Source organism: Opisthocomus hoazin, chromosome 18 (genome assembly GCF_030867145.1).
Source record: "Opisthocomus hoazin isolate bOpiHoa1 chromosome 18, bOpiHoa1.hap1, whole genome shotgun sequence".
Lineage (NCBI taxonomy): Eukaryota > Metazoa > Chordata > Aves > Opisthocomiformes > Opisthocomidae > Opisthocomus > Opisthocomus hoazin.
In genome coordinates, this window is record NC_134431.1 from 8,827,088 (window position 1) to 8,844,387 (window position 17,300).

Below are 17,300 nucleotides of genomic sequence, written 5' to 3' on the forward strand. Positions count from 1 at the left end.
TTATGGAAACCAATCTGCAAGGTGCCGTTGCTGTAGCTATAGTAACTGCTGCCAGGCTAGAAACTCAAACACGGCTTTTACTGGACTCTTTTGGGGCTCCTGTTTCCACCCAGTGTCAAGGCCGGGGCAGCCGCCGGGCTGGGGTTCACCCCTGGCCATGGGGGACGGGGAGCCGTCGCCGGCTCCGCAGCGCCCCGGGAGCTGCTGGCTTTTGTGCCGTCGGCTCCCCGCGATGGGAAAGGCCTGTCAGAGCCTGCCTGCGGGCAAGGGGCAAGCGCTGCCTGGGGGGCCGTGGGCCGTGGGACGAGCCGTGGGGGCTGGCACACGCTGGCATGGGCAGAGCAGAGCCCGGTCAAGGCGCAAGGGCTGAAACGCCCCAGCCACGGGTCGGGGCTTGCCCCCTCACTGCGAAACCGGAGGGGCCATTTGGGGACGGGGAGCCGTGGGGACGCGGCAGTGGGATGCGGCGGTGGGATGCAGCGGTGGGATGCAGGATGGTACCCGGGGGGCTGCGCCGAGGCGAGGAAGGGCACGTGCAAGAGGTGTTGGTGAGATGGCACCAAATCTATGTGGGATCCAGAGCTGGAGCTGATCGGCCGGCAGCGCATCTCCCGTACATCTTGGGAAGGGGCTGGACTGGAGGAGGCACCGAGGGGTCCCTGCCAGCCCTGGGACCCCCAGCACCCCAGCTGTCAAAACCCTGCAGCCTCGAGGGGACAAAATTAGGGACATCTGCTCCTCTGGATGGGAAAGCACATCCCAAGGGAGCGTGCAGTGGGGCGGGGGCTGCCGGGACGCGGGGGGCTGCGGCACAGGAATCTGCAGCTCGGGGCTGAGACCCAAGGCCTGGGGATTTGGGGACCCCTGAGTTTGCTGAGTGCTGAGAGGTCCTAGAGAGGGAGGGGATGGGGATAACGGGGTGCTCAGAGGCGCCGGGGGTGAGGCAGGGCAGCGGGGCGGCGTGGGGCAGCCTGGGTGGGACGGGGAGCTCCTGGCCCTCTGCCGTCATTGTCACCCGGTGTCCCAGCAGTGCTGGCTGCTCCCACACGATGGAGCAAAGCGCCCAGGCATCTCCCACGGCCATGGCCCGTGGCCCTGCCAAGGGCTTCTGCACCCCTTCGCTGTTACCCCAAAAACCAGAGCAAAGGCACGGGCTCCGTGCCAGTGCAAGGCTCCAGGCCGCGAGAGAGGGAGGTCCGACACGAGCATGGGGGTGTCCAGGCTGCTTTATTGGGGGGCTCAGAGCTGGGGGCCCTGTGGCTGGAGGGGCTGCTGTGGAGTGGGGACACGGTCCGGGCTCCCCACTTCTCCTCCAGCTGCTCGCCACAATGGGAGCATCTTGGTATTCGCTTATGGCAGCCTCTGCCTTAGCACAGGTGGGGGGCTGTGGGGAAAGCCCCCCGAGCCAACAGAGCAGGGGCCATGCCAGCCAGCCCCGCTCCCTCCGTGCATCCCCAAACTGTCCCTATTTCGGGTAACAGGGGGCTGAACCATCTCTGTTTCCCCCAAAGTGGGCAGCAGCCGGACAACGCGAGTGCTGCTGGAGAGGGGTGTTAGAAAAGCAGTTTCCTACGGGGCACTAGGGGTGAAGCGGGTTGGACAGCCGGGTTGCTGGGGGTGTCAGTGTTATAAATAATTCCGGTTCTGCCCGTCCCCACTCCTGGGGGCTCTCTGCAGGGCTGCAGCCCTAGAACCAGCCGACTTGGTTGGATTTGAGTCCGGTGAAGCACATGTTGTTGGAGCAGCCCCCGCCGTAGGTGGGGGGGCAGGCTGAGCATGGCTGCCCCACCTTATACGGCGCTTCTCCCAGCCAGTTGCCCCTAAAAAGAGAAGAGGCCATCACCTCTGAGCACCGTTGCCTCGCTGCTGAGAGCGCAGCAGCCGCCGAGGCGGGAGGATGGCATGGGAGGGGGTCTTCCCTCCTCTCACTTACTTGACGGCGTAGTTGCAGACGAGGAGGACAGCGTGCCGCCACGTGCTGCCCCAGACCCGCACGTTGGTGCAGGCGCCGAGGGCACAGCCCAGGCGGCTGGAGGATGCCCACACCATCTGCGCCGGGACAGAGAACAGGCGCTGTCGGCAACCGCCCGCCCAGGCATCCCGCAGCCGGTCGCCTCGGGACCCCGGCGCAGGGCTCCACCCCGCCAGGGAATCGCATCCTGCCCGCCCGGATTGCTCGGGCTGGGTGCTGTGCCCATCACGGCAGTGCTTTGTCACCAGAGGGTGATGCTTCGCTCTCCCTCTCCTGCCTGCAGCCCGTGCTGCCCTGCAAGGGGCTGCCTTGCCAAGCTCACTTCAATGAGCGGCACAGTCTGGGTCACTTCTCCGATTTACCCAAATTAGCTCCCAGACCTCGCCCTGAATCATTTCTGGCAGCTCACACTGCACACAGGGAGATGAAACATAGCCAGAAGCTCCTCCTAAAGCCTCTCCAGGATGAATTTCTTCCTTAAAAAATGTGTCATCTTGCCCACTTGCAACCTGGAGCGTCCCCAAGCATCCCCATGGACGAGCCGCATGGGGATGCAGATGCTCGGGTAAAGGCTGGAGCCGGGCAGAGGAGGTAATCAGGGGTTGGCACAGCTCTGCCGCTGGCCGGGGGAGCAGAGGGAGGTTTTCCACCTCGTGCAGCCAGGCTGCCGGTGGATGTGCCAGGGGATGAAGGGGCGGCATTCCTGGGGAGCCGGATCATGGCTGGGTGCTATAAAGCTGCTCCATCACAGAGGAGAGGATTCCTGCTTGGCAAAAGCACAAAGGGTGGGTTTTTTTCTCTCTTCACCACCTGTGACATGCCAGTGGGGCAACAAGGAGAAAAAGGCCAAAGCAGGGAAAAAAAAAAGCTTAAAAAAAAAAAGAAAACCTCCTAGCCAGCTTGCCAGAAGGTTCCAGCTGCACTTCAGCGGGCTGCGAGCCCCTGGGACCTCCTTGCGAGCACCTGATTCCCACGAGGGCAGGGTGGGAGGCATCGCCACTGGCTGCCTGCACCTCTCCAGCCGGCACGCTGCCTGCTGCCAGAACCGGGCAGCTGCCGGGATCCGATCCCCGATCCCAGCTGCTGCTGAGTGCAGGGCTGCTCGCTGCGCCGGGTGCTGCAGCAGCCCAAGGCGCTGTGAGCTGCCCCCCCTCCCCATTTGTGGCTGGGTCCCGGGGGGCTGCGGGGGGCCGTGGTGCTCACCTGCGTGTAGTGGCTGCAGACAGAGCCGCTGCATTTGGAGGGGCAGCGGGGGCTGCACTCGCGGGGGTCAGGGAAGGAGTAGTGCTGCTTCTCCTGGTGCCACGATTTCACCATGTCCATCACGGAGCGGTACCTGCAAAAGGTGCTGCACCTAAGGTGGACCTCCTCCATCTCAGAGGTCATGGGCGAAGGAGAGGAGGAGGAGGAAGGCTCCACGTTGAGGGAATGGGGGAGAGAAGTGGGTTGGAGCCAGGGCCTGTTGGGACCTGTTGCCTGCTGTAGGTGACCCTGCTTCAGCAGGAGGGTTGGACTAGACGACCCACAGAGGTCCCTTCCAACCCCTACTATTCTGTGATTCTGTGACCAAGCGTTCCTGGGGAGAAGGGGGCAATGACATCCTCGTGCCCAAGCCAGAAGACCTGGCTCTCACCGGAGGCACCTGAGCACTTGGCTGCACGGTGGAGATCCAGGACCCACATCCCCCTGGTCTGTGTGCCAGTCCAAGAGGGGATTGATGCCATAGCCCCCAAATGAGCAGCGGACACCTCTGGTTTCCCATATTTACCCTGCTGCAAGTGTTGGACCCTCCTCTTCCTCACTGGGAAGGCTCAATGTGCCTCTCGGTTGCATCTCAGTCCTCTGAAACCCCAGCTCAGAGCCTCTCTGCTCCTGGACCGAGAGGCTGCTCCTCCTACTCCAGCATCGTGGGGTGCGGAGGGTCCCCGGAGCCCGCTCTGCCCGCAGGGCACTCACCTGCCCGAGTGGATGGAGAGGTTCTGCCCCACGTATTTCATCAGCTGGGGGGGGCCATGGTCCCACAGGCAGCGCGCAGCCCACGCCTCTGCTGCCCTGGCCAGCCGCTCGTCCCACACCTGGCCAGGGGGAAAGGACAAGGGCAGGCAGGGATTTTGGCTGCCCAGAGGAGGGAAGAGGAGAAACCCATTCCCTTGTGCTCAGGGGGCTTTCTGAGCACCCACGGGTGTCCAAAAGACACAGCTCGCACATCAGGGTGGAAAAAGCCCAGAAGAAGCACGGCAGCGTGTCCAGGAGCGATGAACCACCCCAGCTGCCCACCGTGCACGTCGGGTGCCCGCTGCCCAGGCAGAGGACGGATGCCCTGAACAGTGCAAGCCCTGTCTGCATGATTCCCTCCAGGAACGAGTTCCTTCTGCAGAAGGTGGAGCTGAATCTAGGGGTGAAACCCCACAGCCCTGCGCTGCTGCTGCAGCTCGCAGCTGCCCCTGGCCCTTCACCACAGCCCTGGCCGCAGACTAACTGGTGAGGACAGCCGGTTCCTTCATGCATGATTTAAAGGTTCCTCACCCAACCTGAACCACTTTGGGGAGATGCCTGGGGGAGTTATTTTGGAAGGCAGGAATTTAGGCCGAGCAAGAAGTGGCGCAGGATGCTCCCAGGCATGTCTGACCTTCTCTGGTACCCAGCAAGCCAGGCAGCTACCTGTCTCTCGCAAACCAGCATCCAGGGACCACCCAGCTGCTCTGTCAGAGCTCCAGTCCCCTCCCTGGGACCAGGGCAGCATGTGGCATCTCCTGCCCCGAGGGTCCTAGTCTGTGCCAGCTGGAAACCCCTCCTCTTGGTGGCTCCACACTTCTCCTCCCTTTAGGGCTGGGTTAGGAGCTCCAAGCAGCGTGGAGACAACGTGGGGAAAGCTCTGCCCAGGGTGGCCCTCGTCCGGAGGACGTGCCTGACCTGGTGAGGCTGCACAGCCCCTCTCTGACCCACTCCTGCCTGTTTCTTCTCCCTGGGACTGGCACCCCTGTGCACACTCCTGAGTGACCCTGGAGCTTGGGATGGGGCTGTCCCTCCCGGCTGCAGTCAGGGGAGAGGCTCCCACCCGGGCTCTGGGTTGGGACCTGAGCTTTTCATGCTTGTAGCCATCTCCTTCCCCCTAATACTACCTCTGCAGCTTGGCTGGATGGATCCTGTCACCCTGTCACAGCCTGCAAGCTCCCAGGCATCCCAGGCACGGGACCAGGGCTCCTAAATCTGCCCCTGGGTGGAAACATTGCCCCGTTGGGACTCCATCCCTCCTGTGCAGGAGGTCTGCCCTGCACCAGGGACGGGAATGTCCCCCGGGACAGACACTCAGCTGCGAATCCGGGGCAGCACCCTGACATCCCCATCTGTGGGTGTTCTGTCCCTCCCAGGTTGGGCACCCACGTCACAGGTGAGCCCCTCAACCCCACCGCAGCAGCCAAGAGCTGCGGACCCCAAACCGCCCTGCCGGAGCCCGACTCACCATGTACTCCATGTTGGCGGCGGGGGGGGAAACCTGCGCCCGCACTTGGTTGTGATAGTCCAAAATCACGCTCATGTCGCGGGGGGAGAGGTATCGCTTCCGACGGCTCCGGGGGACCCCCACGCCCCACAGCAGGCCCGCGGCTCTGCCCCCGGGGGGGCACACGAGCTCGGTGGCATTGGGCAGCGGGAAGGAGCTGGACTGCTGTGCCATCCAGAAGCCCAGGGCTGTGAGGTACAGGTGCCAGGGGAGCACAGTCATGCTAGCCCGGCCGGCGGGATCGGCCAGCGGCTTTCTCTTCCCGCACGGAGTTAAGCGAGGACAGGGTGGATCGCTGGTCCCCGCTGCCGGCGTGCGGGTCTGAGAGAAAACAACACAGGCACCGCTCAAGTTTGCAAACACCATGCCAACACCCCTTCCCAAAATAAGATGGAAATAAATTTTCCTTTTTTTCCTTTCAAAATAACGAATCTCTTTGATAACCTCATGTATCACAGCAAATTCCCCAGGACCAGCAAGGAGATGGCTGGGGAATTAGTTTCCTTGTTATTTCTTTTAAAAAACCAAATAAAATCAGCACAGAATCTCTGCTATTTTTTCACTTATCGCACGTACCTGCCAGGCAGGGGCTAATTAGGAGCATGCTGAGATATTCACCGCAGCTGCCTGCCCCGTAACTTCCCAGGCACTTGGTGTGTTGAGTAAATCCACAGCACAAGTGGAAATCTCATACCGACAAACAAATGCAGGGCAAGATTTCAAAGCATCGTCGGAGAAATCCTAACGACTCTTGATCTCAAGGAAAGAAAAATAAACCACCGCAAAAACAGAATAATTAAAAAAAAGAGAAAAACGCTGGAATATCTCCTCGCCTGTCAGCCGACGCACCTCGTAACATCCCTGCCAGCCCTGCCCGGAGCAGCGGGGAGGATGTTCCCCCGACTACGTACCTGGAGGACTGAGCCAAGAGCAGCGGAGCCCGGCGACGGCAGCCGGTGGGATTGACCTTTGCAAACAACCTGCTGGGGCAGATGCGGGCGAGAGGTTTAGCCTAGCCCCGCCGGGCAGCCCGCCGCGGCATCTGACGCAAAAGCTGCATCTTAACTCTTCCCGCGGGAATGTCCTGGAGTTGGGAAGGAGCCCTGCTAGGAGATTTATAGGCTGGTGGATGCACCCGCGCGCACAGGCGCGCACGCAGGCACGCGGAGCCGTGCACGGTGCCGTCGGGGGGAAGCGAGCGGAGCCCGGCTCCTTCTCCAGCGGGCAGCGGGGCTGCTCGTCGGCTGCTGGCTGGGGTTTTTTATGAGCTACCTATGGGGAGAGATTCCCAGAGTCATCTCTGCCCCGGTCATCCTCCCCCAGGCTGGGGTCTCACTGGGAACTGTGGATAGGAAAGTGAATCCAGGTCGGCGAGGGATGTGGAGGGCGTTTTGCCCCAGCAAGGCGGCAGTGGGGCTGGCACTTGCTGTTAGCCCCGGGGTCACCCTGCTTTGGTGGGAGCTGAGCAGATGGCAGAGATGTTTCTTGCCAGGGGTGGCAGGGAGGGGACCTGGTGACCACACGTGTCCCTGGGCCAGCAGCTCTCCCCATTAGACATGAAGCCACTTGCCGGGCTGGAGACTACTGCCCATGGGTTCCCAAGGACTAGGGCTTGCCACAGCCCGCAGCGGCTCTGCCCACGTCCCTACCCCTCACCTGGGCTGGCGATGTCCAGCCAGGGGCATCTCGTCAGGGGAAGAGAGCCCTTCCTCTGCGGGCTGTGCTCCCCAGACAGCCTGACCGGTGTCCAGGTGTCTGTCCCCAGGGAGGGGAAACAGCTGCAGAAGTCTGAAAGCCATAGGCAGCTCCGCAGCATCCATCGAGGGCATTTCCCTACAACATGCCGAGCCGTCACGATGCCCGGGGCTGGCTGAATTATTACAGGTCACAAAAATGCAAGCCTGGCAGGCTGGAGGGGCTGCTTGCAATGCCCATCACATCGCTTCCTCCCACCGCGCTCGGAGCCAGCATGAGCAGCCACATGTGAGCCGTGGCAGGGCTCGCTGTCATCATCCCCTCATGCCATGGTGCCCCAGGTAAGCAAGGTGCTCGCCCCGCACCTTGCCAGGCCTGGGTTCAATGGGGCTCTGGTGGGTTTGGAGCCAGGACTTGTCTCTTTGGTTGCATGAAAGGGAGCACCAAGGCCAAACTCCCTCTCCTGAGCTGGCAGGATGCACGGAGACAGAGGCACAGAGCTGGGATCAGAGTATGCCCAGGGAAAAGCTGCTGCTCAGGCAGAGAGACAAGGAGGCTGCTGGGGAGGAGGGCAGGAGAAGGAAGTCCCACAGCAGCAGCCCACCGCTGCTTCACAGCTTTGACTGGGATAAGAATCAAGGATCCTGGCCATGCAACTCCTGCCCTGTGCCGTTACTGATGGCATGTCCCAGAGCCTGCCCAGCTGCACCCACAGCACCTGAGACCCACAGTGCAACAGAAGCCAACCAGGACCTCAGGGAGGAGCAGACCTGAGTATGGAGCGGGAAGAACGCCCAGGTGCTGAGCAGGTGTGCTACAGCAATGCAGCCTCACCCTGCTGTGAGCCTCTGCCGAAGTTGTCCCCTGTGTGTGTTTTTCCTGGCATCCACTCTCCTGTAAAGCAACTCAAGATGCTGCGGGTCCTGGGGAGCATCTGGAGACATGTGTCGGAGGGATATTTCCATCCACTCCCCACCCTGCGGGTGGGAGGAGGGCTGTGCCAGCGAGGAGACAGCGAAACCGCTGCCGAGGCATCTCCGTCCCCGCTGCGGTGCCGCGGGAGAGGACCCCTCGGTGCGGAGAGTAGCAGCAGCCCGTGCACCGGCAGGGCTGGGCACGCTGCTGGGGGCCGTGCCATGCCGGGGATGCCGAAGCTGGGCTTGCTGGGGTGTCAGGGTGGCTCCCAGAGCCCACCGGCTTTCCAGGCTGCCTGTTGTAGGGGGTCTAACCAGCTCAGCTTCACCTCCCCAGCACCAGACCACCCCAAAACACCAGCCACCTCTCCGCAGGTGCCAGGCAAAGCACCATCCCCAGTCTGCCAGTCCTACCAACACCCCTATTTTACGTTCACCCATATGTGGAGGCAAGAGCCAGCTCCAGAGGCCAGTGGCAGGACAGCCTTTCGCACCGCACTGGGATGCACACCCCGGGGCTGCCTCCCTCCGCTCCACCCCAGCTATCAAATCTCTCATTAGTAAGGCTGGTAAAGGCGGTTTCATTCCCAGTGGATTAGAAAGGCAGACAGGGACACACAGCAGCGATCTCAGCTGGGCAGAATGGGGACGTGGTCTGGGCAGACTGGGAGGAGCAGCCACCACCAAGTGCACAGCAAGGCAGGAAGGGCACTGGGGCTGTGTTACGGAGAGGGGTTTTTTTAATGATTTATTATTTCATAAAAAGCAGAGCCCTGAGCAGCGAACACTCAGCCAGCACTATGAACTGCAAAGCTTTGCATCTGAGATGTTTTTTTTGAGTTTTTGTTTCCCCGGGGCTTGGGGAGAGCAGACCCACTGCAGCTCCCGCTGCCATGCAGCAGCCGAGCCACGCCGAGCCTCTGCGCGGAGACAAGGCGAGGGTTTTGTCTTGGGTGCAGACTGAAAGCACTGCTTAATCAGCACTCCGCGAGACAATCCAAATTCCAGGAACTGGAAGGGGTTTGTGTCCCTGCCAGGCGTAATATCCTGCAGCCCAGACTGGCCCGGCTGCCAAAGCACACGGTATCTGCAGCGAGGACCTTGCCGGGAGCCAAGAAGCACACGCATTCGGCTGGATACAGCAGCAGCGCTGGCAAATTCTCATTTTAATAAGCACTGGGGGGAAAAAAAGGAGAGAAATCACTGGGTTCACAGCACTCTCTTGCCAGAGACGTCCACTGATGCTTTTAAGACCAACAGACGTAGCAGCTCATTCCAGAATAAGCCACAACGGGACTTGCAGGATTTCTTTGTCATGTTTGTTTCTTCCGTCTGTCGGCTTCGGGCATCACCCATCACCCACGTATCAAGGTGGCAGATGGTGACATGAGCCCATGCAGGACTGAGCAGGGCTTTGCCCTTTGCTGAGGGATGGGATCTGCTGTGGTCCCTGAGCATCCCTGCACCTGGAGGAGGTTGATGTGGCTTTCCGTCGAGCCGGAGCTGTCTCTTTACTGGCATAAAATAAAACAAAACTAAAGCCCTCTTGGAGCAAAACTCTTTTCCCAGGTAATGCACAAACTCTGTTTCCCTAGTAGAATATTCCCCTCTTATGAACTGGCAGAAAGGCTCATTTTCCAGCTTTGCTGAAAACTGTTCATTTCCCCTAGTCCTGCCCCAAACACCCTGAATAGCTCCAGCTACCCCGGTGCCCACCCTGGCAGGGAAGGAAAGTGGGGCTTTTGATAGCTTTTTGCATTTCTAGAGCCATGTAGAGGTCCACCACATCCAGAGCTTGGTTCCTCCTCACACATCACGAAAGGAGATCTTCCTTTTGACTTAGAGGTCAGAAGATTTGATCGCCACATCTTGTGACGTGAGAAAACCCAGGCTGAACTCCTGGATGTTTATTTGTGACCTCCCTGGAGTGAAACACCCTGTTGAGCTGTAACCCAGCTGAGATCAGTCCTGAAATCTGAGGACTTCAGAGTCATCCTTCTTGGCTAATTAGGACCAGCTCCTTGTAAATATTGAATCCCTTTCTGAACCAAGCTGAGCCTTGGAGGAAGCAGTGCAGAAAAGTCAAATCTCACACTGAACAGGTGGCCTCCCAGGCTGCAGGAACTGGGGAATGAATTCGTGGCTGCCAGTAGAACTGTGGCCTTCTTGGCCACAACACGGGGGCACCACATTGGGATGGGCTTTTTCAAAGAATTCAGCCTTTTCTCATCAAAATTCAACAAGTTTGATAGGCATCGAACCCCTTCTCCCTGATATCTCAGACATCACAGGAACAGGGCAAGTTTCTCAAAGGATATTTCACAATTTATTGAGAAGTAGATACAATTGTGAATTTTAATCATCTGAACTTTTCCTGTGGTTCACTGTTAAAACCTGGGATGGAGCAGAAAGCCAAGGTGCAATGTGCGTTCACCTCACTTTCCCTCGCTGAGGCCCACCAGGCCACCTTCATGCCCAAGAACCTGCTTTCTCCATGCCAGTGCAGTACAGTCATGCCAGGAAGGAGGCAAAACTGAGCATGGGCTCCTAAGATAACCAGTAAATGAGACAGTCTTGCTGCTTTGGCTTTTAGGTCTACCAAGGAGGTCTCTCGCTCCTGTTGCATGCATTAACAGGATGGACTTGGTGATGGACACAGCACAAGACAAGTGTAGTGGTACACTTCGCACCTATAGCTGTAGGCGCTGGGGATCCAGGCGGTGGGAGCACAGGGGACACACCAGCCAGAGCACACCCTCCGGCTGGAGGCTTGCGTCTCCTCCAACAGCTGTGCCACAAACCGCAGTCAATGCCCTGGTCTTTACAGGAGTCTTTGGAGCAAACCTGAAGCAAGACAGCCCACGTGCGTTTGCCAGAGCTTGCAGGACTGTTTATGAAGGGTTCAGTTATTGATTGCTGCCAGACTTTTTCCTAAACCCAGGCCCACGCCAAATCCTCCTCTTGGACACTGGCTCCTAACCCACCTGGGCAGTGACCGTGTCTCCTGGGCAGCATTTCTGCTGTGCGTGGCCAGCTGGCAGCAGTCGTGCAGCTGAGGCCATACAGTACCAGCCCCTCATGGGGCAAACATTTCACCTCTGCCGGGGCTGTGACTGCGGGCAGGAGGAGGGATGGCGGGGGAAGGACCGCTCGAGCCAGCCGCGGGGCACAGCTCGCACCGGCGCACCACGTGTGTGACGCTGAGTGTGCAGCCATGGGAGCAGGGACCACAGCGGAGAGATCAGCAGGACAGGTTGGAGAGGGCCAGGTTTTCTCCAGCCTTTATCTCAACTCCTCAAGGCGTCATGGCCTGCATACAGCAGCAGGCTGAGGCAGCAGTGTTTAAAGCCTAGCCCAAACTCTGAGGTTTAGAGCATTTCCATTAATACACGTGAGATGCTTCACTACTCCCTCCTGCTTTTTCCAGTCACAAAGAGATTGAACACCTCTCTGATTTGTAGGGCTGTTTGCAATGTTGCTGTAAAATCCATGCACAGGATGGTTCCTGTGCCAGGGGCAGGCTCCTCCATCGGCAGGGACAGGCGGTTGCTCTCTCCGCAGTAGAGCCCATGGTCCTGGAGCCTTTCACGCGATGCCTTGTCACTGCCTCCGCTTCAGGTGCGATGTCCTCTCATAACCCATCATTTCCACTTGCATACTTACTAGGACATGAGAAAAACTAAAAATAAAGGTGAAAAAACAAAAACCCTTTCCCACTTTGTATATAGTGATGCTGCAGGGAGCCGGCAGTCGGGAGCGCGGGCCGGAGCCTGCACATGTGGGTCCAGCCACGCAGGCAGGGCTCGGCCGGGTGGCACAGAGCAGCCGTGCCCACAGCCGGGTACTGACCCACTCTCCAAAGGCCACTGCCCCAGCTCTGAATGCTGCGATTTGCTCCTTTTACTGGTGCAACTGGCAGGTCCAGACACGAGCCTGATCCTGGGAGCCTTCAGTGCTAGCAGTAACCGTGGCTGAAAATGCAGCAGTACTGACACTTCTGTGGCACAAAGTAAAAACCGCTTGTTTCGGGGTATTAACTACGGTGTCATGGCTAACAGGATCCTACATGACCTCCTTGGTCAGTAGGTGGGTGTCAGCCGCGCCACCTCTCCCCCGTCCCCTGTAGCACCGTCGGAGCTGTGGTCCCCACCAGCAGCCCATGCCTGCCTGCGAGGAAGCGGCGAAGGCCGCTGGCTCCAGCCAGCATCAAGATATAATTGGAGCCTTTGAAAGGTGAGAAATTTTTTCCACTGGCTCTAGAAATAAATATCTCTGAAGTTGAGCGCTGCGGACAGTAGTTTCTCGCAAAGGTATTTTTTACAGTAACTGGGCTAAGTTTAGAAATCCGCTTAACAAATAGCACGGAAGCTCCTCTCAGCACAATTCAGAAGATAGTTAATTTGCTGTTGGCTGATGATTTTTTTTTTTTAGCCCAGTGCTGTGGGTTTGTGATGGTCTCGCTGCACTCTGCCGATGTGAGAAGAATCTAACAGGTCAACGGGAAGAGGGGCCCATCACACCACGAGTCAGCTGAGACCGAGATGCTCCCAAACCTGGGAGCCAAGCGTCAGCTGCGACCTCCTCACCAGCCGCACCCAGGCTGGGCACTGGGGCCCCCTGCCCCACAGCAGCGCTGTGCCCACCACCTCGCCCCCCCTGCACACCCGCAGCTCGCCCACGCCGATGCAGCCCACACACACAGACACGCGCCGGAGTCAACAGCCCTGGAAACAGGATGATGGCGGGTTTTTTTTTTTTTTCTGTGCTTGTCGCCTGCTCTTCGCACGGCTGCCTTTGAGGCTCAGTGGTGGGAAACCCCACGGTCCCACCCAGGGGTCCCGGTGGGAGCTCCCCGTCCCGTGGGGCAAAACCAGCCCGCACGAAAGGCATCACTGGGGCAAGCGGAGATCATTTCTTGCCCCGGCATCTGACACAGTAACGCTGCCTTTGTAAGGGCTGGGAATGCTGCAGCTCTGGCAATGGGCTGGATCAGCAGCTGGTCAAGGGCTAGCAGATCACAGCCCCCAAAGCCCAGACCCGGCGAAGTGAAGTCAGGACACCCTGGCAGGCTCACCGTGTAATTTTCTTGCTTGGACGGGTGTGTGCCGCAGCTTGACTGCAACCCCTGTGTACTCAGTCCGTTCTCTTTTTTTTTTCCGAGACCAAAATTGAGATAGAAACTGAGCACCTGGCAGCGGTTCACAGGCGGGTTTGTCATGGCTGCACAGGGAGGTCTTGTTCCCCTTGCTCCTCTGCCCAGGGGTGGCCCCGGTGCTCACCTGCCCGGGCAATCACTGTGGCACCCGCAGACACCCTCCAGCCATCCCCACCACTGCACTGTTCACTGTCTCCAGCTGCAAAATGTATTTTTCTGCAGAAAAATGCTGCTGCTGCTTGTTTGTTTGGCTCAGATTACATAATGGTGGGGCTAAAAGAGGTGCTGCTTTTCCTCCCCGGCTCTGAAGGAAGACGGGGATGTTTGCAGTGGTTTATCCTTCCTTGGTATGTTGGGACGGGGTCTCCTGAAGGTGTTGCTTCTCCCCAGTCTGTCTGGGGTATGTCCAGACATGGGCAGAAGAAAAGACACAGCACAGGAGCTCCTGGGGGGTGCAGAGGAGATGGGGAGGCTTTGGGCAGGAAAGATGCGTCCATACGGGCTCTGGATGCATTAACATCTCTTCACAAGGCAGCGTCTCAGCTCTCCCAGGGCTGCCCAGGGAGGCCAGCAGTGCTGCAGTGGGGAGAGAACCTAACTGGGGAGACAGGGGTGCAATCCTGAAGCTTTTGGTCTCCCGAGTGACACTGGGCAAACCACTTGCCACACTGGCGAGGTTTAACCCGGCAGCTGGCAACTCAGCACCAGCCAGCCGCTCGCTCACCCCTCCCCTTGCCCCTCAGTGGAGTGGGGAGGAGAAACGGACAAAAGGGGAAACTCCTGGGTTGAGATAAAGACAGTTTAATAAGACAATAAAGAAAATACTAATACCAACAATAATAATAATGAATATACAAAATAAGCTGTACGCAATACAATTTCTTCTCACCGCCCGACGCCCAATTGCACAGCCAGTCCCCAAGCAGCGATCGTGGCACACAGAACTTGCGGATTTCACAAATTTCACAGAACTCCCAAAAAAAGACTGAAGTCATGGAGAAGTTTGAGCTCCCAGGAAAAAAGGAATAAAGAGAGGATTCCTGCGCCCCGGCCAGCCTTCATTTATAAACTGAGCAGGACGTCTATGGTATGGAATATTTCCACGGGCCACCTTGGGCTGGCTGCCTGGCTGTGCTCCCTCCCAGCTCCTGCACACCTGCTCAGCAGCTGAACATGGGAAACTGGAAAAGGTCCTTGATTTGTAGCAACAACTAAAAACGTCAGTGTTACCAACACTCTTCTGGTACTAAATCAAAAACACAGCAGCTACTGAGAGGAAAATTAACTCTATCCCAGCCAAAATCAGGACACATACATATTTCTGCATCCATCCTATCATGCTGATCACATCTACCAGAGGGCTTTGAGGGTTGCTGATGACCAGCACCACCTCAACACTGGTCCTGCCCTTCCAGGTGAGCAGGGCAGGACTACACAGGATTTCTGTGACATCTGCTTGTTTCTGGCATTGAAGCTGGAATGACCCTCAAATATTTTTGCTCACTTTTAAAATCTCTCACTGTACCTACATATCTTGGGGCTTGCTAACTTCTGCCCACAGAATGGGAGCAGCTTGACGGACACTTTGTATTTTTACCCCTCCACTCTCCCATAAAGATTTATTGTGACTCTTTGCCAAGAGATCTCCCTTTTCTCATGGGACTTCCAAGCTTTCCCACGTCCAGATGGCTGGATCCAGGCCATCAGATTTCTGTCTGCCTAGACATGAAATTTCTCAGTTTTAACCACGGAGGCTCAGATGTTTGGAAGAACCATTTTGCTCAAAGCTGGACAAAGGCTGGAAAAGCAGAAAATGAGGACCTTGGAGTGCTCTTTTCTGCTTTATTCCTTAACCTTTACCTAAGGAAGACTGTGCTACCCTGCAAACACAGCTCACGAGCCCCTGCTCTGGCACACCAGGCAGGGATTGCAGAGCCTGTAGACATACCATCACTGCTGCCTTGTGCCAGACTTATCGTGGCGTCATCTGCTCCTCCTCTGTCTTGGACTCCACGTTTATTACAGCAAAATGTGCATGTTGGGGTCCTGTATGCGCTTGACCGTCCAAAAAGCAACCTCCTGCTTTTTGGATTGCTAACCCGAGGCTGAGCCAAGCACGTATGTGAGGTATAAAGGAATGGAAATCAAGAGCTCTGACTCCAAAAGCATTTGCCAGATGATATAAAGAACGGAGCTCCCTGGCCTCAGCCTGTGCCAGACGCTGCAAGAAGGAGCTGCAGTCCCCAAACTCACTTAGACACCCTGTCTGTCACAAGTGATGAGTTTTCTTGCTCCAAGAATGTAAAAGCCTGTGAGGAACCGTGCAGCTGGAGGTCCCAGCCAGACATGTTGTGTCGGTGTCACAGCAACCCTGGGGAGCTGTGTTGTGCTGCAGAAGCTGGGAGAGGGTCGGGCTGGGAGATGGGCATGGCCATGCTTTTGGGATGAAGAAGCTCAGCAAGAAGAGCCAAAGGTGCCATGATGAGTGCACTGATGCCTCCTTCCCGTGCTGGGCCATCACACAAGGTTCTGAAGTGGAAAATGGGCAGCAAATAGCACAATATCTTTATGGATAATCTGTGCACAGACAAAAAGGGAAGACCCCATGCTTGCAGTGCAGAGCCCATATCAAATCTTCCTTGTCTTTCAAGTGAAAAAGTCTGCTCTGCCGCCAGCCCCGTGCCCATGACCCACCTTGCCCATGACCTGGTACAAGCGTCGGTGCTCGTTGGTGTGTGTTTAGGGGGTCATCACCCCTCTGCTCCGGGTGTTAAGCAGAGTTCGTGTTGTTTCATGCTGGGATGTATTTCCCTGACTGCTGAGAGGTGATGGAGGGTGGGTCACTGGCCACAGCGGCCGCAGCAAGGGTTAGATGCAAATCCCGCCTTGTGCGAGCTGAATGTCAACAAGAAGTCCGTGAAGTCTCTTAAATGGTGGGCTAACCTGCCTGGCAGTGAATTATTCCTGCCTGAAGAGCTTGAAGCACGGCTGTAAACCCCAGAGAGCTTTCCACTGCCCAGCAGCCCAGCCACAGCACAGCCAAGGCTCGCAGTGCCGGGCAGGATGAGTGGCACTGGGTGCCTCACCAGTGCCACCAGCTGATCCCTGCTCCGGTGGTGGGGAGCCGTCCCGGGGACTCCCACCAGGTTCCCCTTTGCTGGCACTGGGGAAGGGGCTGGTGTGTCAGTGCGTGGTCTGGGTTCCTCAGCCAGGACACGTGTGGTGGGTGGACACCGGGATCACCGTCCCAGCAGGGCATGACTCCCTGATGTGCATGCGCTTTGATCTGCCAGGGACAAATGAGGGTGTTTAAAACACACTGGGAAAAAAACACATCTAGGAAGATATAGAAGGGAATCCAATTCCAATCAAAGCCTTGGAAGGTCCAAACGCACGATCTGAAGTTTAACTGAACACACCCAAAATGGGAGAGATTCTCTCCACATCTCTCCCAGCGTGGACATGTGCTTCGCTGGGGTATTTTCTCCCCTGACCAGGGGATGCACTGACATGTGGGTCCCTGAAAAATCTGGAACTGGGACACCTCGCCCGAAGACAGCTCTGGTCTGTGGGTACTCTGAGTGCTGGCAGCTCCACTGAGCCCCCGATCCCCAGCGTCCACCCTTTGAAGTACAGAGGGAGCTGGATGGGGGATTCCTGCAGCTCAGTAGCAGCAATGTCCGTCACTCGGGCTGTGTCCATGCAGCAACACAAAGCTCTGACCATGGCTGGTGCTGGCACATCTGTGTCAGCCTGACCTTGCCCACGAGCGATGGGGAGGGAATGGCAGTGGAGCTGGACACACGCCGGTACCTGGAGCACATACCTACGGGGACCTGGGCTTGTGGTGGCTGATAAGGACCACGGCTGATAAGGTTCATGCTGTCGTGTCCTCCCCGCTGCTGCCAGCGAGATTCAACCAGCCTGTGCAGGCGAGCATGGTACAACCCAGCCTTCCCCTTGCTAACAGATGTGCCGGTGCCAGCTCCCGCTGAGGCACCTGGCAGGTCGGCGGGAGGTGCTCGGAGAAGGAAAGGACAGAGCCCATCTGCCCCGCGGCCG

The 17,300-nt window shown here is 57.9% G+C and overlaps 1 protein-coding gene across 1 annotated transcript; it reads right to left on the bottom strand.

The window, feature by feature from the left end:
- Nucleotides 1–1,687: 1,687 nt before the first annotated feature.
- On the bottom strand, nt 1,688–5,696 carry R3HDML (R3H domain containing like). The gene is made up of 5 exons (XM_075438845.1): nt 5,436–5,696; nt 3,929–4,047; nt 3,176–3,308; nt 1,934–2,049; nt 1,688–1,820 (listed from the first exon to the last, which is right to left on the bottom strand). The coding sequence occupies exons 1-5, from the start codon at nt 5,694–5,696 to the stop codon at nt 1,688–1,690; spliced, it is 762 nt and encodes a 253-aa protein (XP_075294960.1).
- Between the last annotated feature and the right edge of the window lie 11,604 nt (nt 5,697–17,300).